Source organism: Drosophila navojoa, chromosome 5 (genome assembly GCF_054131105.1).
Source record: "Drosophila navojoa isolate 15081-1374.11 chromosome 5, UAZ_NAV_1.0, whole genome shotgun sequence".
NCBI lineage: Eukaryota > Metazoa > Arthropoda > Insecta > Diptera > Drosophilidae > Drosophila > Drosophila navojoa.
In genome coordinates, this window is record NC_142893.1 from 19873354 (window position 1) to 19901224 (window position 27871).

Sequence of the window (27871 nt, forward strand, 5' to 3'; positions counted from 1 at the left end):
CCATTGACATGAATTTAGAAAAAATTGCCTAAACTTCCGTGAAAAAAATCCCTTAACTCTTTTCAGACCGCTCAACAGTGCAGCTAAAATCTGTTTGTTTTTTATATTTAGTATGCATATATAAATAAACTCATTTCTTTACTATAATTTGATTTGAATTTGTTTAAATAATCGATTATCGAGCTAATTAGCAATCTAAAAAGTGACAAACTAATAAGGCATTAAAACTGTGTGTACCGCCATAATTAGAAGGATTATTATTATATGCGGCCTCGGGCATATGTAACAAAATGGGATAATACGAGGATTTGATTGATAAACAAGTTTATAATATGTATGTACTATATATATATTTATCTGTGTGGGCGCTGTTGCGCCCTTGGCGCGAAAGGCTCCAACCTAATGAATTATATTAATGCGATCTAAACATTATTATATGAAATGTAATAAAGTTATTAAAAATGAATAATTTAACAAATTATGTTCACGGATGCATTTTCTTTTAAATACAAATAGAATTCAAAAGATGGAAAACAGCTTGCCTTTTTTACTACATAAGAAAACAGACAAATAAAATTTAAATGTCATATATTATCGAGCTTAAATATGGTATAATTAGTTTCTACATTTGGAAATCATCGCGCATATCATTATAACGTAAAACATGCTCCTTAATTTTGGAGCCATCAACCCATGTGACGAAATCTTGCAAATTGCGAGAGACCAGAAATGCGGGATCCTTAACCATTTCTGGGCCCACACGCACATGGCCCTGCTCAATGAGGTCGGTGGCATTCTTAAGGTTCTCCGCCATTCGCACTGCAATAGTAAAAGTATTAGACTATGTGCACATTATAAATCATGTATCATTCGAGCTCACGTTTAACCATAACCACGGGCAAACGTCGACGACAAAAGTTACTGGCACACATTTTGCTCGCGGTCTCTAAGGTGAGATGATCATTGGAAACACCCAGCGCATACAGTTTGTTCATTAGCATTGTAGAAGCCTCAGCTTTGAATGGATCAGTTGCATCCAGTTTGGCTATTTTCTCCACAAGCTCTCTGATCTCACGCGCCAATTTATTGTATCTATGTAAACAGAAGCAAAAATTTAAATGGTCAACAACTGAACGAATGTTGAGTCCTTACTTTGTGTAGTCCTCGCGCTTTTGTATGTGATAGCGCCGTAGGATTTTGTTCTCATTGCCGCTGTTGTCCACTTTCCATGTGATGAAATCTACTTTTTTGAGCAATTTCTGCTCGTGATATTTAAGTTTTCGCACCATTATGAATTTACTTTATTTTTTATGCTGCTCAAAATGCCTTGCACATGTGCGTTGTTGTGATGCAGTGTTGGTGAACGTAACGAGCCGTTGGAGAACTGAACTGCCGTCAGCTGTTTTCGTTTGGCAACCAGTGTTGAAAAGTTGTAAGATGAAGAATTCTCTGGCAAAATGTCAATCATAATTGAATAAACAATATTTGCAGTTTTGTTTACGTTTATCTAAGAGCTACTAGTCAAAATATGGCATCTACTATTGACGAAGAGTCCACCACTAAACCAGCTGCAACCAGCGATGAGGATCCACTCGCCGAGGAACGACTTGGCTATGTACGCGAAGTAGGCTCACAAGCTGTTTGGAGCTTGTCATCCTGCAAGCCAGGTTTGTTTCGAATAAGAATGACAATGAAAAGTGAAATTAAAAAATTGATTTCAAACTAGGATTCGGCGTTGAACGCTTGCGCGATAATATAATGGACACATACTGGCAATCGGACGGCCAACTGCCTCACTTGGTCAACATCCAATTTCACAAACGCACCAACATCAGCCAGATTTACATATACACCGACTACAAGTTGGACGAAAGCTATACCCCATCGCGCATTTCGATACGCTCCGGTACAAACTTCAATGATCTGCAGGAGCTGCAGGTCATCGATCTGACCGAGCCGAATGGCTGGGTGCAGATACCCATTAAAGATGGCAATGTGAAGTCGCTGCGCACTTTCATGCTGCAAATCGCCGTGATTTCGAATCATCAAAATGGCCGTGACACTCATATGCGGCAAATTCGCGTTCACGCCCCCTGTGGCGGAGAAAGCAAACACTATCCCCTCGAGCTCTTTGGCAAATTCGGAACCGTTGATTTTCAAAAATTTGCTACCATACGTTAATTTGAAAAGCAATACTCTGAACATCTATAATTTTCCATTCGAGTATTCACTGTAAATTCGTTGAGTATGACGCTCCTCACGTAAATCATTTATTTTAAGTTTATTTATATAGTTAGTTGGTAAAGAAAATCCGATAATCAAACATATTAAAATGCCCTCTAATTGAAATCTATTCAATATTGAGTACTTACACACCTTTATATATATATATTATTCATATATCAATTTATTGGAGCTTCAATTTGAATACAAACAACCAATTGTTTACAATCAGTTAAATATGTGTGTGTGTGTGTTGTGTCTGTTTGTAGCCTAAAGACTTAAGTACAAATTAACAATACGATTGCGTTTTTTTTTATGTTAGATTATTATCGTTTTTGCGATTGCAAATGCAACATGGAAGTTTCAACAAAAAATAATGTGTACAAACTTTGTGGAAGTTTGTGCGATGCTCGATTTGATTCAATATTCGCCCAAAAATGAAAATTCTGTCTTATGATATTTCGCATATGTTCGGTTACTTTGCAGCTTTCAGCTCTTTGTAATGATCTTTTTCTCCAGCATCGACTGGTGACTCGCATTCGTATGAAGCCTTCTTAAGACCGTCATCAGTAAAAACTTCAGCCTTCTGCAAATAGGCCACAACGTTGGCCAGCTGCTCGTAAGGGCACTCAAGCTGTTGGCACTTATAAAAGTTACGCAGCTGCGTGCCAAGAAGTGTGCACTTCTCAAAGTTAAGGGACCCATCAGCGAATCTGAAAATGCATTAATTATTAGGGCAAATTCAATTTAAATAATTCAATTTTGGTATGCTTGCCTAGTTGGATGACTCTCATGAATGGCGTAGATATCCTTTAAAAATAGCGAGAAGAATGGTATAATGGCACGTTCTATTTTATTAGCCGTTTCTCGTTCGGAGCGCCAAATGGCGGCTTTCATGGTCGAGCGATAGTTCTGATAATCGGAGCTGGGATCCATTTGATGTTCCAAGCCCTCAAACTTAGTTGTTTGCAGCTTAGACCACTGCAAGAAAAGTTTAGTTTATGATCATTTGATTTGAACTTAGAAAAGTTACTCACAGTTTTCTTAAGCCGTGATATAGCTGTTGTATTGAGAGCCGTCAAAATAGCCATCAAGCTGTTGAAATTTCCGATATTGAAGCATTCCAATGCTGTTTCAATCCAGAACTCAATCATCTGCACTCGCTGAGACTTTTTACCAAGCTGGGGAACGGAATATGATATGTGAACAAGTTATAATTGAAATGTGTTCATTTACTCACCTTCAGTATCTCCGTGGCAGTCAACGAGGATAGCTGGTTGAACCACTGCACGTAGGCTTCAATGCTCACCTCAGCCTGCTTAGCTGATGTGCCCTGGGAGCCTAGTGTACTGGCTTTTGTTTGCGACATACACACCTTAAATCCGCCGTTGCTTATCAACTCGATAAACTCCTCCAGCCGTAACTGTGAGAGATAGGCATATTCAATGGCATACAGTTGGTGTGCCAATTCGAAGGCGCTGCTGCACTTGGTCATCACATTATCTGTTTTATAAACATTCGCAGCAAAACGCTTTAGCGACTTAATGCTGCTCTGTCTCCCCAACGAACTGGCCGAGGCCTGCTTGGCCAGCAAATACTGCAGTTGTGAGCGATGACTGGCATCAATTTTGTCGAGGACGTCAGGCACGCCATCGAGAAAAGAGTTTACAGCTTTATTGGCGTTCTGTTTGCGCAACTGTTGAAGCAGTGTCTCGTTCCGGAAGTCATTGGGACACAAACGTAGCCAGTGGTTCAGCAGACGCCGTAGATCATCCTCTTGGCCGTGACACTGCTGAAGCAACAGCGACATCAGCTCTTGAATCGGCGCAAACAAACGTGCGCATAATATAAATGCGAATTCCATATCTTCGTTTTTGCAGCTAGCCAGGAGGGTGACCAGTGTGCTCAGATTACCAGCGGCTGGCAAGTCTTTGGCATAAGCTGGCGTTGTTTGGCAATCGTTAACTAAATCACATGGCTCTGTGATTTGTAGGTGCGCGCTCTGCAAATGGAGGACCATTAAAATTAATATTTGGTTATTATTATGAATATTTGCGAACTGCCTTTACCAGCATAGCGACCGACGCGACGTCAGCTTCATCAGACGAGCTGGGAATGTCACAGTACATCGAGTCTGTTTGGGTGTCACGAACATTGATTTTCGAATAGGGCATGCTCATTGAGACACTGTGGAAGAGGCCGTCGTGGCCTGAGTCACAGCTGCTGATATTCGAGCTCTTCTCGCCCAGTGTTGTGGCCGTTGACACATTGGAGGCCGAGGTGGAGCCAATCACTTGATCCGAGTCGGTTATGGCAGAGCTGCTCGACATGATTGAGGCATTTGAAAAAGTTTGATTCAATTGACGACCCAAAGGATCGCGAGCTCTGTTTTGCTCTCCATCTGTGGTAGTCTGTGAGGAGAATGTGGAATTGGAATTCGTTCGATATTTCAACGCATTCTCTGGCGTCGCACGTGCCAACGCGTTTTGCTGTCGAACTGGCTGCCAGATCTCCGTTTGGTGTGACTGATGGTTGAAGTGCTCTTTGGTTTCCACAGTTCGTTCGTCTAGCACCTGCCCGTTACGTGAGACCAGCACCTCCTCGGTGGTGGTCAGCGATGATTTGACAGTCAGCGATGTTTCCACTTCAATTGGCTGTTGCGCGAGTCCAGCACGGAACAGTAACTGATTCAAATGCTCCACAGCCGGCATCTGACCATCAAGCAGGGCGCTCTTGATAGCACTGGCATCATCCGCCGGTAAGCCATCCAGTTTGACCGGCACCCCATTGATCAGTAGCACCTCCTCCTGTTGCACCGAGGACGACGTCTCGCAGTCCACAATCTTAACATCCTTGCCGAAAAGAGATTCTACTGCATTCATAATGTCTTCATCCATTTTGATGTTTGATCAGTTAGTCAATAGTAGGGTATATGGTAATTAATTAGGTATATGATGTTGGCTTTGTGTTGGTAAAATGCATATGACCCTGGGGGTTTCTTTGGATTAATATCAATGCACTAGACTAGCGAGCACATTTCTGCAATAAGGAATTCGAATTAGGCAAATTAGACAACAAACGCGCACACAAAGAACAGTTGAATTATCAATGCGATCAATGCTTCAACAATGGGAATTGTTAGTGAACAAAACGAGAACGTGAATGAGAATTCAGCCTTGTGACACGGGGTTGACAACGCCCACCACTTTCCCAAAAAGTGGGTTGGGCATTTGGGGTTTCTGTCTTTTTTGTTAGAATTGTAGCTACACACCTGCAGGAACAACATTTGGTATTTGCGTTCCAATTCACGCACGATTTACATCTTTTATGGTGTCCGCATTTTCATGCACATTAATTGCCTGTTTCTGTTGCGAAATAAACAGTTTATTCGGCGACTATTTATATTTATTTATTTATTTCCCACTCCAGCAGTGTTGTGTTGTTCACGAGTGAGTGAACACTAACTAGAACATGAACTTGAACCAGTTCACTCAAAGGAGCCGGTTTCCAACACTACTATTGCCCAAAAATGAGCAGTTTTCTTCACGCTTGACTGAATATACATATATTATTTACCATATTCAATGGTAAAGAACACATTTAGATTAAATAATAAAACTACTTAGTTCATCCTTATACCTATTTAGACGGCAAGTCATCTTTTGAAGCCGTCAGTTTTATTATACTGCAGCCCTGAACTCTCCAGTGTGATGATTGGCGGTAAGTTTAAAAAAGCAACCGAAACGTGGAGACATTGCAAATTGATGAATTAAAATATATTGATATGAAATGAAATCATTCATATTCAAAATTGTAATTAATTTGTTAAGTCTTAAAACAGTGAAAATTTATTTGTGCGTCATTTTCTAAATTCCAATCTTCCAAAACATTGACATATATTTCGCTAAATAAACATTTTGTCGCTAAACAATCGGATAACTGCACTCGGTGGCGATCCCGCAGAAGTTCTTGCCACGTGGCAAGCGGAAATAGCCATCTTCTCCCCAGATCTTGTCCCACGAGTTCTTGACAATCCAAAAGTCCTGTCCATTTTCAGAGCCATAGCCAACGACCAGAACGGAGTGATTCACCTCGCCATTGTTGCATTCCTCATCGGCATAAATGCCTCTCTTGTACAGCAGCAAACTCTCCAGTCCGTACACCGAGCAGGCCAAGGGGCCCTGAGTTGCAATCACCGTTTTCATGGCTTGTTCGTCCTTGGGAGGAATGACTGCAAATCCGGTGATTTGGGCACCTGACAAGTTGCTTGTGTACTTGCACGTGTCCTTCTTATCCACGTAGGGATATTTGCTGCCAACGGCAATGCCATCCTGTTCCTTTACAAAGTTGAAGGCGTACTCCTGGTAGCCGCCGTCGCAGCCATCTAGACCCAGATGCCTGGGTCCACAATCGATCAGGTTTTGCTCCGACAGATTTGGCAATTTACCCGTCTTCCGGAACACATGACCCTCGATAGCGCCCGTGGTGGCAAACGACCAGCAGGAACCACAGTCGCCCTGAAATTTGACGGGCGTAACACCGCCCTTCTCACGCCAATCAAAGGAGTCAGGCAGCTTTTCATTGGTTGCCAGCTTGGGTGCCAGACGATGCGCCCTGGCACTCTGACTGAAATCCAGGGGAGAAGAAGAAGACATCACAGTTGAGCACATAATTAGTTTTTGCTATTATATGTCAAAAGAGTTGACTTTGATTCGTTTGCTCACTTACTCGCCGGACGATGACTTCCTTAATCCAGTCAACTGCTTGAGGAACTCAGCATTCGTTAGATCAGCAAACGCATTCACAGCCAGCTCATAGGTCTTAGCTCCGCCCTTGAAGGCCGCATTGGTGGCATCAACCAAGTTCTTTCGTGCACCAAAGATGCCCTCTCTCAACTGGCGATCAGCTGCCGAGGCGTAAGTTTTGCCAGATTGCGCCTGCGGAATATACATATATTTCATGTTGTTTATCCTCAACTACTTTTGCTGCGCTCAAATATACTCACCAAAAAATCACCAAAATTTTGTACATCTTTGAGTGCAGGGGGTGAGGGCAACGTGCTAACCAGTTGTGAGACTCTTTGATGCAGTTTGTTGGCGGCATTTCCCAGATTAGCACCAAAATGTCCACCGAAGCCACCAAACTGAGCAGAGGCTAAGGCCACGAACAGGGTGAGAATAAGCAACTGCCTCATTATGATCTGTAAGTATGAAAGAAAATTTCTAATGTGTGATTATTTCTGGTCAACACTTCAACTGGGCTTAAATCTAGAAGTTGTCTATGCCAAAACAAAACGTTGGGCACTGAGATTGACTCGGAGATATTATCTAATTATAAGTATGTATATACCAGACAATATAATTTCGCATACAATCACAAGTTTATAGAAAACTAATTAATTTTTAATTACTATTTAATAGTATTTAGAATTTCGCATTGAGAATTGTTGCCAGGCATCGTAAAATGCATTTTATAAGCTTTTAGTTTTCATCAAGTTTCGCCAGCTCATTAGCCGGCTTCAGGTTTGTCTCTATGAAACCAAATCAAACGTAAATCCACATCAATGTGTATTTATTATTATTGCATTTGCTTAATAATTTTCACTTGAGCGATGATTAGACGGTGCTGTAAAACCAGAAAACCTTGCACCTCATCAGATCGAGCAGATTACAATTAAAAAAAAAAAAAAAAAAAATCATTTTATTGACTTGTTGTGGCTGGCTATGGAGCTCACTTAGTTCACTTATTACGTAATTAATTGGTTTACACAAATCACATTTCGTGTTAATTAGTTAAGCATTTCATTTTGGTTCTTAATCACATTTGATTGACTCGCGTCAACATTATTTAAAAGCCAAGCATTTGATTCTATACACTTCTAAAGGTTTTTATTGTGCTCAATTTTCTTTATTAATTTTTAAGGTTCTGAAATTATTAAACACTATTCTATAATATAAACAAAAGTTACTTTTAAATATAGCTTGAAACAATTGTTTTAGGTTATTTAATATATATTTTTAAACATTGCTTTTTTTAACGAAAAATAATTAGTTGATAAACTAGATTTTTGTTTAATTTTAAAAGTTATTTTGGATTAAAAATCACATCTTTTAAATAAAGTTTTTTGTTATTACTTATACAAATAATTTTAACTACATGATGAAGGACGAAAAAATTCGTAAATCGTGTCTGTTGGCACTATTTTGATCAAATTGTCTTCAACTTCACTTTGATTCTTAGTCACACTTAAGAAGTTTTGTCATATATATATTTATATTATACACTAAATACCCTTCTATAAATGAATAATTAATTATCAGCTTTATAAGCGCTTCTCTAGTATTAGAAATAACCTTTCGGTGCGGTTCCGTCAATAACAATGCGAGACACAGATGTTAAGCGTTGCGCTTATAAAGCTGCGAGCGTTCATCGTTGTTTGATTCTGCGTTTTCATGCAAATTTAATTAGAAATGTTTAATACGAAAATTTATAGGCTAGTCGCCCCTCGTCTCTAGCTTTATGTGTGTGTGTATGCATATGTAAGTCACAAACAATATCGTACAAAAACTGGATGCTTTTACAGTTTCGGCTTGCCGCGACGCTTATAATATAAAGTGTCGACTGGTTTTTGGGATTTATTGTCGCTAATTAGCGACATGCATAATAGCAACAACTGTGTGACATGTTTAAAGATATACATTTTGATATACATATATGTATGTATATGCAAAAGTGTTTGTATACCTTCTTCCAAGAAAACGGAACACGTTCTTCTTTAGAGTAAACAAATTTTGATCGGGAATAAAAAATTTTTAATTTTCACGGGGACTCCCTGAACTGAATCTGTTTATGTGTCAAGGAAGATGCAGCACATCTTTAATTGATGTAAATATTAAAGTAGTATATAACTGAAACTATTACTTTATACACATACATACATACATATGTACATACATACATATGTATGTATACTTTAAGCATCATATGGATATACATATGTATTTTTCCCATTTGAGGAGCTTCTCTTCTAGGCTATAAACAATTTTGTTGCAGTCATTTTATTTAATCACTTAATTAGTTTTTGCTACTATATATCAAAAGCCTTGACTCTGATTCGTCCGCTCACTTACCCCCCGAACCCTGACTTCCTTATGACAATCCAGTGCTTAAGGAATTCAACACTCGTTAGATCAGCTTAAGCTCTGAAATTAAACCATTAAAGTAGAGTTATAAAATAAGACGTCTGCGAGGACACACACCCTACAAAATATATAAAATACATTTATATATTGTTATATACTATAGTTTTATGTTTCACTATCTGCACTTTTCCATACATTTTATTGCTGATATACTTTCATTTTCAAAATATAAATCTTTCAATCTTTAACCTGACATATTAGGAGCATATATTTAAATGAATTCTCTTGTGACACATTTTCGCAGGGTTCAAGCCGCTCATTGCTGTTTCTATGCCGCGGTTTTTATTTTTTGCTTGATAAACATGTTTTCCTGTGATTCAATATTTTGTTTTATTTGTGTGTTCATTTTAAATGTTAATTTGAGTTTTGCATATCTTAACAAAATACATATAAAGTATATATAAGTGTTTGGATATCACCTATATTGGGTTGTTGTTGTATAAAAAGCCGGTTAAAATTGTTAAAAATTGAATTACGTAATGAATAATGTATGCTGTAAGCTCTTGTTATTATGATTTGTTTCCTTAAATTACAAATAAAAGGTAATTAAATTGGCTGTTTATAAATATAATTTAATAATAACAATATAAATCATTTTTAGTATGTCATTTAGACTAACTTAACATAAAGCATTTAACTAATTTATACTGCTATAAGCACTTCAATTCTTTTTCAAGGGACGCGGACGTGATGTGAGCATTGGTTCCTGTGGCGTTTCCCTAATGGGCGTTGCCTCTGGCAGGAATATAACGGGTAGACTCAGGTCCACAGGTGGAGCTGCCCAATTGTCAGTCATGGCGAATCGCTGCAAGTGTTTAGGAGAATTGTTATCTAGGCTCAACTATGTATACTTTGGTTGCTTACCCCACTGGGCGCATAAATTGAGCCGCGTTCGAACTGAGGACGAGCTGAAGCCAAAGCCAGGATGAGAGCAACCAGGACTACATTGATGACCTTCATACTGTTGAGGATATGTTGCTAAAGATCCTTGTATAGGAAATGTTCTCACGATTCGAATGCTGTGATTGCAATGATTCTGCATTGCGGACTTTGTTTATATACATACACCTTTCCCTTTGGGAAACGGATGCAAAAACCCAAAGTGCATAATATAAAATGTTTATTTAAATTTTTTTAAACGAAGTACTTGCAATGCTTCCGTTGTATGATTCACATGCAATTTATAATGGAATTGCCTTCTGCCTTCATTCATTATTCACTTTCAATTGAATTTTTTTCACAAGTCGGAACCAGGTATTATTAGTGTGTCAAATGGAATACCATTCCTTTAAATAAGAGGAGATTTTCATTTCTTGTATAGGCAAGTTATAAACGTATGCTTGTCGAATTCCCTAGTTCGTAGTTGACTTATCTACTCTAGTCATTTATAGAGTAAATAATAGTATTATAGAAACAAATGAATTCAAGTTATAAAACTGCTTCAATGTTTTTTAAGTGGAACTTGGATTACTGGATACTCATAGTATTATTATTGCTCGTTGAACTGAATTTAGGCTTTAAGTTCTCCATAGTACACAACAATGATATACGAGGCAGATATGATTCTATCAAGAGCAAAGTAGAATCTTGTACCAAGGTCGACGATGAGAGGGGCCTGTGCTTTGGGGGGATGGCGCGAATAGCTACAGCGTGAGTATCTTCTATGAATTGACATTTGAATCGAACTATCTGCACTATCTTCAGTGTGGCCGAGGCGCGAGCTGAGGGTCCAACGATTTACCTGAATGCTGGCAATACCTTTCAAGGCAGTCCCTGGTATACTTTATATAAGGGAGATCTGGCAGCTGAACTTTTGAATATGCTCGAACCAGATGCAGTGGTAGGAACCTAAAATGTCATCAATTCACAAATCATCTTCGACTCACCCATTTCCTGCCCGAAACAGTCTTTTGGCAATCATGAGTTTGATGACAATGTCGATGGGTTGATGCCCTTCTTCAGAAAAGCAAAGTTTCCCATTGTCTGCACCAATATGGACTTCCAGAAGAATCCAATATTACGAAATGTAACAAATTTAGTCAAATCGTTCATCATCACTAAATTCGAAATGAAAATTGGAATCGTGGGCTATGTAACACCCAAGCCAATGAAGTCGGTGGCACGGCTTGAAGTGGAGATACACAATGAAATACCAGATATTAAGTGTGTCTAAAACTTAAATAGTTTTGTATAACATTAAATTACTTTATCCCCTCAGCGCCGAGGTGAAAAAACTAACCGATATGGGTGTTAAGATCATAATTGCCCTCGGAAACTCGGGCTACAAAAAGGATCAAGAAATTGCCGAAAATTGCCTGGGTGTTGACATCGTCGTCGGTGGACACTCGAATACCTTTCTATTCACTGGCTCGCCCCCAGCTGATGATATACCAGAGGGCAATTATCCGACTGTGGTGACCAGGTCGAATGGCCAACAAGTGCCGGTCGTTCAGGCATATGGCTTTAGCAAATATTTGGGCAAACTTGATGTCGAGGTAAGCAGAACTACTGAAATGGGTGGATTTAGGAGCTCCAGCAGTACACTAAGGGCATATATTTATAAAACTAAATTCGAATAGTTTGACAGTGGCGGATATCTGATAAAATATACGGGCGCGCCCATACTGTTGGATGATTCGATACAGCACGATGCTAGAGTGGACTCTATGTTGGCCGCAAAGCGAGATGCAATAGACAAGCTTGATGAAAACATTGTTGGGTCCACAAAGGTGCTGCTCAATGGAGATCCTGCCGTGTGTCGACAAAGCGAATGTAATTTTGGCAGCTTCATTGCAGATGCCTTTGTCTACGAACGTGTCATTGAGAACTACGGCGGGGCCTATTGGACAGACGCAGCAATAGCACTAATTAATGCGGGAGGTAAATGAGTCAAATGATCAGATATTTTAGCCATTAAGTAAACTCTATGGCAGGAATACGCGCAAGCATCGAACCGGGATCAGATGGATCTATATCAGAATTGGATATCATAAAGGCTTTGCCCTATGGCAATCAAGTGGTGGTGAGCCGCATTACTGGCCAAGATCTTCTCAACGCATTGGAGTACTCGGCCAGCCTGCGTCACTCCAAAAGAGATGGGGGATTTCTGCAGGTCTCTGGTATTCGAATGGTCATCAACTACAATCTACCCAAGGGAAAGCGCATCACAAAAGTAAAAGTTCTCTGCGCTCATTGCCGAATACCCGAATATCTTCCCTTGGACAAGCAGCGACACTATTGGGTGATTGTGCCCCGTTATCTTGTCAACGGTGGCGATGGTCACATTTACTTCAAGGACGCCACAGAACCGAAAATCGATGAGCTAGAGCTGATAGATAGGGAGATCTTAGCCAAGTACTACAGGGAGCATAAAGTTGTTTATCCCATGATTGAAGGTCGCATAAATATTGTTGAGAAAAAGCGTAAATCAAGTGCACCATCGTTCCGACAGAAATTTGTCGTAGTTTCCATTACTGTAATCACAACATATTATATTTCTTGAGTTATAAATTCGATTCGATTTCGTAATATACTTGTATGAAATCAATAAAATGTAAGACAATTATGCTTAAAAACTAGGCCAGAATTCTTTCGTCTAGATATACCGTGAGATATCAATGAAATACAATATAGAGCAACTCGATCATCAGAATTCAGAAACATATATGATTTTGCTATAATCCACATCTTTCCTCTACCCGTTATATTAAAAAAAAAAAACACATTTAAACTAGAGTATCTTGTAATCAAAAGGTTTCTTATTCGCTATTAGCCACATTCTGTATAGAGCAACTGCAAGAGACTCTTAATCGCAGTCATTAATTGACAACAATACCTTAAGCTAAGGTCTGAGTAAGTATAAGTATATAATACGATCATCTTCATTCTTCCACGGTAGATCATTAGCGATCTAATGTGGACTTTCGTCAGCTCAATTTTGTTGTTGTTATTTTTTGTTTTTGTTAATTACTTAGTGTCGGGTCGTCGTACCGCCAGCTTGTGCATTGACCCTCCACCATTATACGACGCCCTTGGGTGAAGATGTGTGAAGTTTTTATTTAACTCACCTAGGTATGTATCTGTATATATAGAGACCCTCTCTGTAACAAGACACGCACTAATAAACATGGTCCGCTTAATCTGCTCGCGCCTAACCTTAGCTACCTCTTTGTCTGCCTGTGATCAACATGGAGCACCAATTTAATCTAGTGTTCTAAGCATGTTAAGCTCATCTACATGCTGATGCAATTCGAAAGGCAATTAATTCAAGAGTTTAGCAAAAAATATGAAATATGAAATATATAAATATAATTATTTAGTAGATTCCGATCAGTTTTCTTTAACAGACAAATTTTAAGAAAGTTTACACTTTAAACTATTATTTAAATTACAGTTGAGGCGCCAAACCTAAGATAAATATCGGATATTATTAAGTCTTAAAAGCGTGAAAGCTTAACTTTTTCGAATCCAATTAATTTGATTTAGTATATAAATATGAATAAAATATTTATTTCTTTTTCATAAATGTTACTATATTAACTCAACAGAATTTAACAGAAATTAACTAAATAAAATTCTAGTAAATAGCAAAATAATTAAAGATTTATAAAGCTACGGAGAATGTAGGCAGAAACCTAAATTAACCGCTTTGTTCTGTTGAGCTGAGAATAGAATATTAATAAATTGTTTTTTATTTATAAATATATTAATAAATTGATTTTTTATTTATAAATATGTAATCATTTTTTATATAATACATCTGTCCATAGAATATACCGATAAAGCTCCCAATACTCGCTGGACTATATAAAAATGTGGCATTCAGCAGATTTGTCAACGAAATATAAAGTAAGATCATTTCTTATTAATAATTTAAGGATTTTAATAAATTTATTACCGTTTTAACTAATTCAGTTCAAGTGTTCCGCCTTTCGAATGGCCTCTTGGTCAACTTGCTCCAATGTGCATTCGCGTGTGCTCGTTGAGCTTAAGACCTCCGCAATCCTTGCGCCCGCCCTTGACTCTAGCTGCCCGTAGCTACCGGCGTGCTTTGCAGCTACTGCTGCTGTTGTTGGTCTTGTTCTTGCTGCTGCTAAAGTCGTGAGAAACACACATACATACAGGCATACAGACATGCATGCACTTGAGAGGCAGAGCTAAAGACAGCAAATGACTCGGTCGTAGGCGACACACAAAACACTATCTGCTGGCTCGGGCTTTGACTTTGACTTTGACTTTAACTTTGAGTTTGGCTTTGACTTTGACTTTGACTCTGGCCTAGGGCTTATAGCCCCGGTAACTGGGAAGCCTTCTTCTTCTTCTTCTTCTTCATCTCGTTCTTCTGTAATTATAGCGAGCAGCTCATACTTAAACTCTGTCTCGCCACTTGATGTCAGCTGTGCTTTGGATTCTTAGTTTTCGGCTCTCCCCGGGGTCTTTCGCTGGGCGTCGGTCAAGTGCAGAATCGGGCATTTTGCACGGCACTTTAGCTTTCAGCTATCAGTCATTCAGTCATTCCATCATTCAGTTAGTCATGGCTAACAACAATAACAACAACAGCAGAAAAAGGTTCTTGAACTCACCCACACCCGCACCCGCACCCGCATTTCTATTCGCCTTCATAGTCTTAAATGCCGAGATGTTGGCAGTGGCATTTCAATTTCGCAAATAGACTCGCCACTAACTAAGTGTGCGTGTGTTTGTGTGGGGTTGTGGGTGTGTGTGTGTGACCGTAGTCGTGGAAAATAGACCTAAGACCATCTGTTAGGCCAACACTTGGTAAGAGCTCTCTCTCTTCCCTTCCCCAATTTGAACGGTAAATGTGCTTATAAAAGAGAACTTCCGTCTTTGAATTTCATTGCTGATTTCCTGCACTCTGTATTCTAATAGCCATATTAGTGGCATTAACTGGCATTCACGCTGCTCTACATCAAATTGAGCCGAGGAACTGTAGGGCACGTGAGTGTCCCCACGGAAGATCATGTTCAGATGATAAGTAGGTTGGGGGCTGAGTATGTGGAATAACAGTTGAAGCAACAAATTAGTTGAAAATAATCTTCATTCAGTGCGATTTTCGTGTTTTGACTGTGCTGTAGTTGTTGTTGTTGTTGTTTTTCTTTCTCCTGTTCATGGCTTTGTTATTTTGTTGCCAGTTGCCTATTGCTTTTTGCCTTTTGAGTTTTGCCAGTTGGTCGTGATTTTTTTGCCGCAGTTCGCCAGAAACGTTAAATTGGCTTCACCTTTTGACATGGAATTCGAAATGACGTGAATCACACAAAGAGGAACTCAAAACTTCGCTGCTGTTGTTGTTGCTATTGTTGTTGGTCTTTCGTGGACATCACTGGCATGGGCTAAATTTGCCTCGTCCTCATTCTATTGATTGCCTAGCTGGCCAGCTAGCCAGCTCTCTGCTCAGCCATAGGCCATTAGGCATCAGGCATTCGACCAAGAATCGGGCATCGGGCATCGGGTATTGGGCATGCCAAATGCTCATGTCTCTTTGACTGGCTTTTGTGATCGAAATTATTTACCGTTGATATGGTTATGGCTAAAGCTGCTAACAGCTTGCTCCGATATCAAGAGGCGAGCCACAGACGAGTAATCTCCTTAAAATATAATACCCTAGCATAAGCATATAACAGCTCTGTCACGATTCGTGTAACGCATGAGTGGGCGCATTTCCCGATTCCTGCAGCGTGTTCTACACATATTTTATGGTCATTCATTTATATAGGTATATGTATACATATAAGTAAATATATTTATATTGTTAAGTTTGACTGATTGACTACGCTGCTGAAAAAAAATCAAATATAAAGCATGAAATACTTGAAAAGTAATAAAATATTTTTTTGTCATTTTTTTTTTTTTTTTTTGCTTTATCATAAAGAAATTTGGTAATACAGTTATCTAATTTTGCTTTGGAATAATAATAAATTATAATTTTGCCTTTTTATCGAACAATTAATAATGTGGGCGAGCCTCTTAAAAATCATATAGAGACTGCCTTTATCTAAAAGGAATTATTTGCAAGCATTTCCTATAATGATGATTTTACATACTTGATACATACTTGATATCTATTTAAAGATAGCTCAGTTTCCGGATGATTTGATACTCGAAATATGTATAGATATATAAAGATATTTTGAATAAGCAGAAGAAGCCAATGTCCGACTAGTGTTTGTTAGGTTGATAGAGATTATATTATTATTGGAGTATATCTTGTATCTGCACCTCAAGAATTTGATATTCAAACCATAATAGTCCGCCCTATTATTTGGCAGGGTATATAAAGTTCATCCTGGGTAATAATTTCGTTAGTTACGCTTAGCCTTTATTGCAAATGCTGATCGCGATTTCGCATATTTTAATAACTTATTGGAAAAGTCGATGGGACTGCGAAGCATATGAATTTATGTATGAATAAACCGGAGGGCAATTTTCTGGGCTTGGCCATCACGACACGTGGTAAGTGATGCAGGCCAAGAGATGCAAATGCTGATGACCTTCGCATATCAAGGACAACAGCAGGCAGCAGCAAAGGATGGTTATAAACACACACACACACAAGATGTATATGTATTTACGTAGATATACCGAGTTCAAATCAAAAGCAAATGCCAAATGGGATTTTAGCTACGGATCAGCATCATGAGCTGAATGTCATTATAGAATATTTAATCCTTTGATTTGATGCGGAAAATCTACCTGTATAATATGGTTGATAAGCATTCCCGTCTTCGGTCTCTTCCACTCTCCATTCTCCACTCTCCAATAGGCAACACACCATGACCATGACCATGTCATCATCATCAGAGCTCAAGTTGACGCTAAAGTGGATTGCGAGTTGCTTTATACAGGAGCAATGCACGCACCTGAGATACAGATTCAAATATTTATTTACATTGGTGTGCGCGTGCTAGTGTGAGTGTGTGTGTGTGTGTGTGTGTGTGTATGGGTTGGGGCAAAAATAAACCGAAGCAGAAGACGCGCTGTTGCGCGTCTGCGCGTGTTGCCAAAGTCCGTTTGCAAAGTCGAGGATTTTCTACCAAAAGGCGAATTAAATTCCTCAATCTTGTGCCAAGTTTATTTTTAGACCAAACAGCCGCAGAGCACCGAACAAGTCGCTGCGAAAACTAGCAATGAAATAAAGCAAAGAAAAGGGATACAACAAGAACAACAACAACAGCAACAACACAGAAGGTGAAGAAGAAGCACAACAGCAGCAGCAAAGGTGCAGACGAAGACGAAGGTGAAAAGAACAAGAAGAAGAAGAAGAAGCATCAGCAGCAGCAAAAGACGATCCAACAAAGTAAGCACACAAATGGTGAAGATCAGAAGATCAACTAGACGCAGCAGCAGCAGCAGCAGCCGCATCATCAGCAGAGGCAGCGCAGCAGCGACAGCAGCAGCACTAAAAGAAGCAAGGGAGCAACGGCAACATGTATGGATGGATATGGCTAAATGCTGTTAAGACGAAGGCCATCCAAATAGTTGCCTTTAGACGCCAAAGTTCTTGATCCAGCAGCAGAGCTGTGTCGATAGGTTCAATTAAACAGATCATTCAAACGAACTACTGAACGATGCACTTCAAACGTCCATTAACCACTTCCTCTGCACACGTCAGTTCATTTGATATCCCATATGAACTGGGAACTAGTACGTGAAATGAACGACTTACATGTGACTCATTGAACTTATTCATCATACTGAACGAGAATGCTCAACACTAAATCCAGATAGCGAGGAGACGCGACGCGGCGGTCACATTAAACTGAATGCGTCGACAGGCCTACGAGTACACTGCTGCAGCAGCGGCTGCGGCTGCGACAGCGACGTCATCGTCAGCGTCAGCGTCGGCGTCGGCCCGGCGGCAAAATCAGCCTCGACAACAACAACACGAACAACGTCAATAAACGTTACACGTAGGGCGGCCCAAAATCTTGGTGCGTTCCTCGATAGAATTTTTGATTGCAATACGCACGCACAGACCCAGCCACAAGCTCAGCCAACTTTTTGCTGTTGCTGTTGTTGCTGCGGCTGCTGGGCAGCAGTCAACAACCGCCCAGATTCGAGCTGATGCATAGGCCCAGCTCTACTTAGTACTAGACCCATTGCCAATGCCAATGCCAATGCCAATGGCAATCGCAGTGCGGCAATGCGAGGCGTTCGCAGGAAGCGTCTTTTAAGCCTGGCCAACTGGGAAAATGAACGCATTCCATTTCCCATGACTCTTAATCACCTGGCCATTATTATATTTACTCGAGCTGCGCGACTCGCCTATAATTATACCCCACACCCACCTATCCAGCTAACCAACTATTTAACCATCCATGTGTCGAATTGGATTAATCATCGATTATGCCGCTTCACGTTGAAAAGACACAGCAAAGCAAAGGGGGATGCCACAAGAAACAAGAAGATGCTGAAGCCTCAGTCTAGAGGAATTTCTAGACAATACGAGATACCTAATCTTCTTATTTATCTGATTGGAAAATCCCAATAAGACTTTAAACGCTTCACACAATTTGCTAAAATTTAATTTATTTTAACATTTTCTCTATAAAGAAATAAACAAGGTATTACAAACATTGTAAACATTTTTCTTTGTATATTTAATATTTGATTCTATTTAAAAATACAAAAAATATATATTAATTTTAATTATATAAAAATTTTAAATACAAAAAGTTTGACATAATATGTATTATTAATTGGTATTATAATTAATTAATACCAACCATTTTTTTTGTTTGTTATTTAACACAGGAATTTGAATGTTTATAGCTTCCTTGTTTCTTGTAACATTAAAGGAATTTTTTTTAATTAAAAAAGTACCTATTCAACAGATGAATGAATAAGAAATCATAAAATGTTACCCATTAAAATGAATAACTTTTTCTGAATTGAAAATCCATAATATATTCCTTGGTAGGCACACATACATACATACAAATGTATAACGAGTTTATATGTGCATAAATATGTATGCATATAAAGCATTCTCCATGTATACGAATTCATATTGCGGATCTTTCGCTTGACTCTTGACTTGATGGTATATTTGATGGGAGCACCCGCAGAATTATTGTCAAAATGCAAAAGAGAAGATCATTATTACATTTCACGCTTCCAGGCAGGGATCGTAAAACCGAAACCACAAACCAGTCGAAACGTCAGCGGCGCAGTCGACATCGTTGACGTTGACGTTGACGTCGACGTCGACGGTAACTGCGATAGCGTACCAAATTAATGGAACCACCGCGCAGGGCTGGAGCACTATGGGCAAGGAGGCGGCGGTGTTCGCGACGCAGTTGTGGCAACGGGAACGGGAACGTGAACGGGAACGGGGCCCTGCCACAAGCCCAGGTAAGAAGTGGGACCAACAGAAGAACCTAAAACCAAAGCCGCGTTGTGGGAGAAAGAATAAAACTAACAATGAACAGCGCGAACTGCGACTCCCATTGGAATGATGGCAGCAGCGTGCAATCCAGGCACGTTTGCATATGTGTATGTGTGCGAGTGGAAGTGTATAAAAGTGGCTGTCTGTCTCTCTGTGTGTGTGTGTGTGTGTGCCTGTGTGTTTGTGTTTGGTATTTCGGTTTTGGCCCGCTTGTCTGTACCTTTGCACCGACGCCGACGTCGCGGCTTTATTGCGCTCTTTGTCTACCAGTCAGCTCTGTTCTACTCTGTTCTGCTCTGTTCTGTTCGACTAAGAGCAAGAAGTCATCAAGTCTTAGTGCCGCACGATCGCAAGCACGCACACAAACAAACAAACACACACACACGCACGCACACACTCACAGCTATTGCACACGATCACGATATGCGCAAATAGCCGTTCGGCTTTTGGGAATGGGTACGGGTTCGGGCTTGGATTTGGGTTCGGGTTCGGTTTCGGATTCGGACTCGGATTTGGTTTCGGGTTAGTTCTTGTAATTTCTTTTCTGCTGCCATCGTCACACGACATACATATGCATGTACATGTATATACATTAGTATTTGTATTCTTAGCTGCTTTCGTTGAGCATTCATTCATGTTCACACACATACATATGTATACACCCTGTATATATGTATATAGAGAACTCTCTCTGCCATACATACACACGTGTGTGCACATATGAATCGGCCTTTTGGGCCCGGCCGCCAATTTCCTTTTTAAGCTAACAATCTGGCCCTCTTCACGACATTAGCCATTGTGTACTTGGCCAAGCAACAACCGATCCGTACAGAGCAACTTCAAGCAGAAGCAGCCAAAAGTCCTCAGATTCTATTTGTGTGTTCATTTGGTGCAAGGATTTAAGACGCGTCACTGTGGTGTTTGTGTGTGTGTGCGTGTCACTTTGTACTTTGTGCCTGTGTCTGTTTACGTGTGTATGTGTTGGGTGCGAGTCATCGGCATCGTCCATCGGCTGAATTCGTAACGTGCTGCGCGCATTGGAATAGGAAGTTCACATCGCAACTGGAAACTGGAAATTGGAAGTGTTGGCGTTCTGGAATCAAGCAGTCGCAGCAGCAGAAGAAGTCGCAGCAGCAGCAGCAGAAGCAGCAGCAGCAGCAGCGGGTTTCTTCTTCGACTCTTGACGGTTCGCGGTTGCGTGATATAGCCTGGCTATCAGTTAGTTCAGTCGAAGGCTTACAGTGAACGCGACGAAAAGTGCCAACGGTTCTTCGATCTTTCAACAGCATCTACGCGTTCGTTATTCAAATTCAATTGTGCACAAGAGATCCCCGAGAGTTTCAAACCTCTTGAACAAAATCATGGCCAAAATCATTTTGTTTTGTGTGCTCAGCCTCTTGGCATGCGCTGCAGGTTAGTAATAATATAAGAAAAATTATAAAAATAATACAATTGAAAACAAATTAAATTAATAACAATGTGAAGATTGCAAACATATATTTTTTTAAATACTTATAGCTTAGATTACTTTTGTTTATAAAATATGTTAACAGATATATTATCTGAATTTTTGTCTTTTTTTTTTTTAATAGGATTTTTGAAAGATTGTATTTAGTTTTTACTAGAGTTTTAACTAAAATCTTAATTCGAAGTATTAGAAAAAATTACATTGAATTTTCCAATATTTCTATAATATTCCTTAGGATTATATAATTTCTTTCTTTAAAGCGGCATTCACAAACTGAATAAATCATTTTTATTAACACGTAACCTTCTTCCCTTTTGAATTAAAAACGAATTAACTAAAAGAACAAACTATGTAGATATTTGATAAAGTTTAAGAAGGAATGATAGAGAACCTCCATCATTATTTCAAAGTCATTAAATATGAATTTTCTTCAAGCCGATTAAGCCGAATCGTACCCGCTTTTCAAATGCTTTTTTTTAGAGCTCTAAGCTATTTAGATTTATTTTTTTTCAATCTTGTTCTTAACCCGACCCGATCTCGAGCTGATCGTGCATAATAATCATTTGGCTGCTAACCGGAGGGAAGTTAGGTGCCAACAAATAACTAGGCAGGAGACCATCATTTGATTGCATTTGCGCCGCGAGGCTCGTGAATCGAGATTTGCGATTTGCGATTCGCGATTCGCGATCTGCGATCCGCCATCACCAGAGCTGACTTTGAGTGCATCATTAGAGACGTGCTAGATTCGTGTAGAAACGCTACAGAATGAATATGGGGGCCTGCAAGGAGAGCCTAGCTAGGCAATTACCTGGAATTATAGTGCTCCAACTAAGTTTGGAGTCGAGAAACTGGGCGAACTGCAGTTCAATTATTGGGTTACCTGATGGGCTGTTCATGTAGAGGTCCAAGCCAAATTAGCGGCGATTCAAAATGGGTTCGCAACTGCTTTTCCGCGTCTTCAAGTGAGAAGGGGTGGAAGTGAGAGACGAATGAAAATAAAATCAATTATATTTTAGTTAGTTATCTCTAACAAATATTTGATAATATAATAAAAGTTATTCACAATATTTAGAGAAAAATTAAAAATAGTTATGAGATCGCTAAAGATATTTCTCAGTTCCAAATGCTTAACAATTTATATTATTTTTTAATACTATTAGAAATATTGAGATGAATTTGAGCATGCCGAATATTCTATTCACGAATTATTATATATGCCTAAATATAATTAAAATTATCTGGCATCGCTTCAATAAAAGTACTTAATTAAATTCACTGTTGATGTATTAATTATAATGAGAGTTTATGGTACTTTGAGTCTTTATTCATTCACTTCAGTATAGGAAAAAAAAGATCCGAATCTAGATACAGAATGCATATATTCATTAACTGTCCGCCTGTCTGTCTATCTGTTCATCTGTTTGTCTGTCAGTGCTACGTTTACTTTGACTTCGGTGTGTTTGTGTCTTGCATTTAAAATTGCCGGAAATAATTTCATATACAAGCAGAAGCGAGGCAAACATTGGACCCTCACATAGGGTCTACAGGGTAGTATCCATATAGTTCTCTGTTGCCTATCCATGACCAATTCCATAAATAGGCTCTTCCGTTTGGCTAGAGCCAACGAATCAGCATTGAAAATGAAAATATAGCTAAAGCTGTTTGTACAACCAATACAACTGCACACACACCCAGATTGTTGTTCTTGTTGTTGTTGTTTAGCATGGTCATGAGGTATTCGACCATTCAAGCCAGCTACCTGTCAGCTCATGTCCAAGCAAAGTCAACTCATTGTCATCTTTGAGAGTCCCAGACGATTATATAAGAGAAGAATGAGAAGAAGGGGGTAAATAGAAATCCCAAAAGCTGAAAGATACTTTATTATTATTCTGGATACCTTCTAAAAACATTTTTCTTGGCATTGAGCTAATTAATGTCATCATCGCCATTATTTTTCATCAGATTTTATGTAATTAGCTTAAGTATCTGTATCTGTATCTGTATCTGTAGTTGTCCATCTGTACCTTTGTGTATGTGTCTGTGTATTTGCTGCGGGTCATAGACCGATAAATGCTTCTGTTCATCATCATCATTATCATTGCCATGAATCATCAAGCACTTGACTCTAACTCTGTTTTCCCTTTGTCCAAGTCCGAGTCCAAGTTGGTCTTCTGCTTTTTATAGAACCGTGTGTTTGTCATTCGGATTGCTCGTTTTGGTAATCCTATTTAATGATATTTACTTTGGATACGATTACGATTTCGATTCCCATTGCCGTTACGGTTACGCATTGCGATTGTTCAGTATTCAGAGCGGATTGTCTCATAGGTTCATTGACCTACGATTTTGTTTTTTGTTTTCATGGAATTTGATTTGATTTCTGTGGTCTTCTTCTTTTCTTCTGCTTTGGATTAGGTCAACGCATTACGACTATACATTTGGATGGTGTGCAGTACTTTATCAGTCGTATGAATCCGTATTCACCGGAGCTAAACTATTTCTTGGCCTATCAATACTGCCGATCACTGGGCCTGCAATTGGCCTCTTTCGAGACCAAGGAGAAGGCCGAGTCGATGACTACATATCTGAAGAATGCCGGCTATGGCAATTATGATTTCTGGACCTCCGGAAATCGTTTGGGCACGGGCATGTTCCTATGGATGAGCACCGGACTACCGTTCAATGCGACATTCGATTTCTTCGAGAATTCGGCCGATGCCATCCAAGCGGGCCTGCTCGATCCCGTCGATCACAATAGCAACACCTCGCCACAGCGCACGGCACGCGACAGGTAAGACATGATTCGATTCTCGGGATGACCACATATTGAGGCGGCAGGACACATTTAACTTGAGGCTACCTAAAATTGTTTTTGTCTATATAGCAGCAGTGGTGCCGAGAAGGGCTGCGTCATACTGAAGCAGCCGACGTTGAAATGGATGCCCGAGGACTGCTCTGCCGTAAAGGATTTCATTTGCGAACAGACCCGCTGCTATTATTACAACTATGGCAGCATTCCGGTATCGTCTGCGCAGGGGTAAGGACTACTAGACAGAGAGAAAGAGAGAGTGAGAGAGAGAGAAAGCAACGAAAAAAAAAGCAAATATCTAAATTATAAATCATAAAGGAAAATATAACTTAAAAACTACGTCTACAATTCCCTCCTCTAAGTAAAATAAATCGAGCTATACGAATGCTTAAGTTGCACTTTAAGCATAAATCCTTAATTAAGTATATAAACAGCCAAGCCAACCCAGCCCAAAATAAATATTTATATAACGAATAACGCAATGATACGTGATTGATAAAACAAGTTAATTTAGTTGACCACAAAACGAAACAAAAGATATCAAACAAGAAAACAGAAACAGAGACTCACTATGGAACGTTGCCAAGCGTTCAGTTCAAAAAGTAATACAATACTTAATCAAATAGGTGAGCTAAACCCCAAATCGTTAAACTATACAATTATTACACACATATGCCATACAGATATGCAGATCCTGAACCTAGTTCTGGCTCTGCGTATCTGTATCTATGTTATATACCTAATACAGAAGACTAATGCGCAGCTACCAGCCTATTTATTACTAACTTAAAGAACACTACCAATTTTAATACATATACATATATATACATACAACAATTCGAGGTTTAAAGAAAATATTTCAAACCCGAAATTTGAGAAATCTAAACAAAAAGTATATCAATTTGTGCAAGCAACGAGAAAAATAATGAACAATTTTTTTTAAGCTAATAATGTTTGCAAGATATGAAAAAAATGTAATACAAAAATATATTGAAACATTTTAAAACAACCAACAAAAAAATAGAATGAATGCTAAATATTAAAAAAATAAAATACAAACAATTTTTTTTTGAAAGATCGTTAAAATGAAAACAAACAAAAGTAAAACAATATAGATATAAAAAAAAAAATAATTGAATAGGCTGAAAACATAACACTTCAAAATTTTTCGAGAGGTTTGCACAAATTGGAGCCATTTGAGCGTCACTTTCGAGACTCCTATTGAAATTTGGTGGTTTGGGGCTTAGCTTCTCCTATAGAATGTTGTTGCTGTTGTCGTTGTTGCTGTTGTCACTAAGATTTGTGCTCAACTAACTAACTTTAGCTTCAGACTCGCACTTTCGCACTAACCCAAATGCCAAGCTCGCTGCAAGTCAATCGGCCTACTATGTAACACACTGATGTACATGTATACACATGTACACATGCATTGCTAATATATAAATACATATGGTTATGTACATATATGTAATCTTGGTTTATTTTGTTCCGCCTGCTGCAGACGCCCCATTACTTCAACCACACCACGCACACCTGCCGATCTGTTGAACCTGCCATCGACCACGCCACTGCCCCTCATCATGTCCACCAGCGCCGGCAGCGGCAGCGGCAGCGGCGGCGGTTTGTTTGCCAAGCCCAAGTCGTCGATGTCGATGTCCGATTCAGCTCATCAGCCGTCGACTGTGTGGTTCAAGCTGAATCACGATCGCTCGCTGGCTGATGCGGATGCCGCCGATGTGGATGGCGACCTGGAGGCTGATGTGGAGGAGCACGATGATGCTGATGGCGAGACTGATTTCGATGAGCATGAGCACGAGCATGAGTCTGGCGATGCCTCCAACGAGCACGCACGCGAGCTGGGCGATGCCGACGGGGATGTTAAGGAGCACGTTTTTCCACTAAACGACAACGAGCTGCACAACGAAATGCATTCGATCGAGGAGCTACAGCTGCAGCTGCAGGCTCAGGCTAACGAGGAGCAGCCCGAGCATGAGGAGGATGCACCAGAGGCGGATGAGAATGCCAGTGCAGACCATGAGTCGGAAGCTGACGCTGAGTCGGAATCTGAGCCTGAGGCGGACTCGCACTTCGAGTCGTCGGCCAGGGTCAGCGATGCACCAGCAGCCAAGCTGCCCAGTTCCACAGAGTCGCCGGCCATCGAGGTGCGTCTCAAGCAGATAGCACAGGATTTCGAGAAGATGACCAGCTCCCAGGAGCTGCAGCGCGCGGCTGCTGCAGTCGTCAGCAAGGATGAGATTACGCCACAATCATCGCTCTCACTCAGCGATCTCATACGCACGCTGCGTCCCAACGAGCAGCAGATCATACCACAAATCGACTCCGACTACTCCAATGCAATGCGTGTACTGGGCAAAACATCCGCCGTGGTTGGCAACGAGGACTCACGCAAGTTCAAGGTGCTGCCCGAATCACACAACTTCTAGGAAACCTAAGGCATAAGTGCGAAGTGTAGGCTTCAGTTTTGTGGGGCACTGTCGTGGGTTCCACTGAGGAATGTTCATTAACGATGCCCAGAAGGTGCCCAATGGCGCTTCTCTCTGCGGACCCACCACAGCTAACACATACTCTCTCTCCATAGATATTAATTAATTACAATTTGTCCAATCCGAGCTGAGAGTCTGACACACTTCTTATATACTACTTACTATATTACTATATAATAATATATGCTTTAATTGTATGACAAAAAATAAAAACTCTTGATTAATAAAACGAATTTGGTAAATGTAAAAACGAGGCCTTTCAAATAGCTCCCCGAGGTGTTAATGAGTCGTACTGCAAACGCTTTAATAGCTTAACAGCCAATAATCGTAAATTACTTGACTGAAGTTAGGCGATGAATCAGAGGGTCTCTGCAGAAAAGTGCAAATCATTTTTCTTAATTTAAAGAGGATTAAAAGTGCTAAAACAGAAAACGAAGCTGAAGCTGAAGCTGAAGCCGAACCTGAACCAATGTCGGACTGTTTGTTGGTCAGTGAAGTCAGTTGATTGTGGACAGAAGACATTAACCAGAGGGCGAAGATGTCTGCCAAAGGAACACCGTCTGCAGTTTAGCTCTAAAGCCAACTTCAACTGCTGCTCAAACAATGAGTCGAGTTCGTTTGAACTGACTGATGCGAAAGGCAGTTTTACACCTGCCCATATACCTATGCATATATGCGCATCTATATATTGTATGTATTTGTGTATATGTGTATGTGTATGTGTATGTGTTGGTGTTTGTGTGCAGACTCTTGGTTCGTCGAATAACCTTGAAAAGTTTTGCTGGGTCCAACGAACGTATAAAAAAGAAAAAAGAAGTTTCTCTTTTCTTGCTGAAACGGCAATCTCAGACACACAAAAAGGTAAACATTCCTCACGTACATCTTTGAGCAGCTACAACAACAACAACAATAAAAGTAACAGGGATAACTGAGTGCGGAACTTTTTCCTTTTCAGTTTTTATGGCCTGCACCCAAATGTTAAGAATTTTTGTATATTAAGATTATATGTAATAATAATAAAAACTGTATTATAAATGTCTGGTCGTTAACGCTACGAAACTCAGGTTTATTTGGTCTTTTACATTATAGTATATAGAAATTATTTGGAAAACCCTTGTTATTACAAACAGCTTGAAAGCCTATAAAATCAGCTCTATGATACGAAAGAATGCCTTTTCTTTAATCCGACAGATTATTATACGAATCAACATATAATAGCCATCTAAACTAGCGTAAGACATGCCAATCGTTGCATAGGAA

At 39.7% G+C, this 27871-nt stretch overlaps 8 protein-coding genes across 11 annotated transcripts in view; 3 read left to right on the forward strand and 5 right to left on the reverse strand.

The window, feature by feature from the left end:
* Positions 1-27871, reverse strand: part of LOC108654630 (protein 5NUC) — a 124068-nt gene that overhangs the window by 86241 nt on the left and 9956 nt on the right. The window lies entirely within an intron of this gene.
* On the reverse strand, positions 572-1381 carry LOC108654517 (U3 small nucleolar ribonucleoprotein IMP3). Its single transcript, XM_018105955.3, has 3 exons — positions 1153-1381; positions 881-1092; positions 572-819 (listed from the first exon to the last, which is right to left on the reverse strand). The coding sequence occupies exons 1-3, from the start codon at positions 1287-1289 to the stop codon at positions 623-625; spliced, it is 546 nt and encodes a 181-aa protein (XP_017961444.1). The 5' UTR covers positions 1290-1381; the 3' UTR covers positions 572-622.
* On the forward strand, positions 1403-2661 carry APC10 (anaphase-promoting complex subunit 10). The gene is made up of 2 exons (XM_018105954.3): positions 1403-1667; positions 1727-2661. The coding sequence occupies exons 1-2, from the start codon at positions 1529-1531 to the stop codon at positions 2179-2181; spliced, it is 594 nt and encodes a 197-aa protein (XP_017961443.1). The 5' UTR covers positions 1403-1528; the 3' UTR covers positions 2182-2661.
* LOC108655072 (ras-GEF domain-containing family member 1C) lies at positions 2392-5696 on the reverse strand. Of its 2 annotated transcripts, none has more exons than XM_089262150.1 (6): positions 5495-5696; positions 4293-5066; positions 3464-4225; positions 3261-3404; positions 2999-3204; positions 2392-2936 (listed from the first exon to the last, which is right to left on the reverse strand). In XM_089262150.1, the coding sequence occupies exons 1-6, from the start codon at positions 5507-5509 to the stop codon at positions 2699-2701; spliced, it is 2139 nt and encodes a 712-aa protein (XP_089118276.1). In that variant the 5' UTR covers positions 5510-5696; the 3' UTR covers positions 2392-2698. The 2 variants fall into 2 exon arrangements, with proteins under 2 accessions (XP_089118276.1, XP_017962259.1); XM_018106770.3 differs by having other exon boundaries at positions 4293-5262.
* CtsK2 (Cathepsin K2) lies at positions 6045-8724 on the reverse strand. The gene is made up of 4 exons (XM_089261730.1): positions 8577-8724; positions 7229-7423; positions 6952-7160; positions 6045-6849 (listed from the first exon to the last, which is right to left on the reverse strand). Exons 2-4 carry the CDS (start codon positions 7415-7417, stop codon positions 6147-6149), a joined length of 1101 nt encoding a protein of 366 aa, XP_089117856.1. The 5' UTR covers positions 7418-7423; positions 8577-8724; the 3' UTR covers positions 6045-6146.
* Positions 10041-10473, reverse strand: LOC108655107 (uncharacterized). The gene is made up of 2 exons (XM_018106818.3): positions 10290-10473; positions 10041-10230 (listed from the first exon to the last, which is right to left on the reverse strand). The coding sequence occupies exons 1-2, from the start codon at positions 10383-10385 to the stop codon at positions 10087-10089; spliced, it is 240 nt and encodes a 79-aa protein (XP_017962307.1). The 5' UTR covers positions 10386-10473; the 3' UTR covers positions 10041-10086.
* LOC108653063 (protein 5NUC) lies at positions 10769-12977 on the forward strand. The gene is made up of 6 exons (XM_018103345.3): positions 10769-11075; positions 11130-11265; positions 11332-11588; positions 11644-11920; positions 12005-12305; positions 12359-12977. The coding sequence occupies exons 1-6, from the start codon at positions 10843-10845 to the stop codon at positions 12925-12927; spliced, it is 1773 nt and encodes a 590-aa protein (XP_017958834.2). The 5' UTR covers positions 10769-10842; the 3' UTR covers positions 12928-12977.
* On the forward strand, positions 20610-26861 carry nw (narrow). 3 transcript variants are annotated; one of them, XM_018106108.3, is made up of 4 exons: positions 20611-21243; positions 23714-24089; positions 24186-24335; positions 25609-26861. In XM_018106108.3, the coding sequence occupies exons 1-4, from the start codon at positions 21192-21194 to the stop codon at positions 26549-26551; spliced, it is 1521 nt and encodes a 506-aa protein (XP_017961597.1). In that variant the 5' UTR covers positions 20611-21191; the 3' UTR covers positions 26552-26861. The 3 variants fall into 3 exon arrangements, with proteins under 3 accessions (XP_089117270.1, XP_017961597.1, XP_017961596.1); XM_018106107.3 differs by having other exon boundaries at positions 20612-21243; positions 24183-24335; XM_089261144.1 differs by lacking the exon at positions 25609-26861 and having other exon boundaries at positions 20610-21243; positions 24186-24594.

Excerpts from the sequence above, each read along its gene's own strand:
- LOC108654517 (XM_018105955.3), bottom strand. The coding sequence starts at position 1,289 with ATGGTGCGAAAACTTAAATATCACGAGCAGAAATTGCTCAAAAAAGTA. Across the intron at positions 1,093-1,152 it reads AAGCGCGAGGACTACACAAA|ATACAATAAATTGGCGCGTG; the intron begins GTAAGGACTCAA and ends CTGTTTACATAG. Across the intron at positions 820-880 it reads GCCCGTGGTTATGGTTAAAC|TGCGAATGGCGGAGAACCTT; the intron begins GTGAGCTCGAAT and ends TTACTATTGCAG.
- APC10 (XM_018105954.3), top strand. The coding sequence starts at position 1,529 with ATGGCATCTACTATTGACGAAGAGTCCACCACTAAACCAGCTGCAACC. Across the intron at positions 1,668-1,726 it reads CTTGTCATCCTGCAAGCCAG|GATTCGGCGTTGAACGCTTG; the intron begins GTTTGTTTCGAA and ends ATTTCAAACTAG.
- LOC108655072 (XM_018106770.3), bottom strand. The coding sequence starts at position 5,120 with ATGGATGAAGACATTATGAATGCAGTAGAATCTCTTTTCGGCAAGGAT. Across the intron at positions 3,205-3,260 it reads TATCACGGCTTAAGAAAACT|TGGTCTAAGCTGCAAACAAC; the intron begins GTGAGTAACTTT and ends CTTTTCTTGCAG. Across the intron at positions 2,937-2,998 it reads CATGAGAGTCATCCAACTAG|ATTCGCTGATGGGTCCCTTA; the intron begins GCAAGCATACCA and ends ATGCATTTTCAG.
- CtsK2 (XM_089261730.1), bottom strand. The coding sequence starts at position 7,417 with ATGAGGCAGTTGCTTATTCTCACCCTGTTCGTGGCCTTAGCCTCTGCT. Across the intron at positions 7,161-7,228 it reads AAAATTTTGGTGATTTTTTG|GCGCAATCTGGCAAAACTTA; the intron begins GTGAGTATATTT and ends TATATTCCGCAG. Across the intron at positions 6,850-6,951 it reads AGGAAGTCATCGTCCGGCGA|TCAGAGTGCCAGGGCGCATC; the intron begins GTAAGTGAGCAA and ends CCTGGATTTCAG.
- LOC108655107 (XM_018106818.3), bottom strand. The coding sequence starts at position 10,385 with ATGAAGGTCATCAATGTAGTCCTGGTTGCTCTCATCCTGGCTTTGGCT. Across the intron at positions 10,231-10,289 it reads CAATTTATGCGCCCAGTGGG|CGATTCGCCATGACTGACAA; the intron begins GTAAGCAACCAA and ends AAACACTTGCAG.
- LOC108653063 (XM_018103345.3), top strand. The coding sequence starts at position 10,843 with ATGAATTCAAGTTATAAAACTGCTTCAATGTTTTTTAAGTGGAACTTG. Across the intron at positions 11,076-11,129 it reads ATGGCGCGAATAGCTACAGC|TGTGGCCGAGGCGCGAGCTG; the intron begins GTGAGTATCTTC and ends CACTATCTTCAG. Across the intron at positions 12,306-12,358 it reads AGCACTAATTAATGCGGGAG|GAATACGCGCAAGCATCGAA; the intron begins GTAAATGAGTCA and ends ACTCTATGGCAG.
- nw (XM_018106107.3), top strand. The coding sequence starts at position 21,192 with ATGGCCAAAATCATTTTGTTTTGTGTGCTCAGCCTCTTGGCATGCGCT. Across the intron at positions 21,244-23,713 it reads CCTCTTGGCATGCGCTGCAG|GTCAACGCATTACGACTATA; the intron begins GTTAGTAATAAT and ends GCTTTGGATTAG. Across the intron at positions 24,090-24,182 it reads CAGCGCACGGCACGCGACAG|CAGCAGTGGTGCCGAGAAGG; the intron begins GTAAGACATGAT and ends TTGTCTATATAG.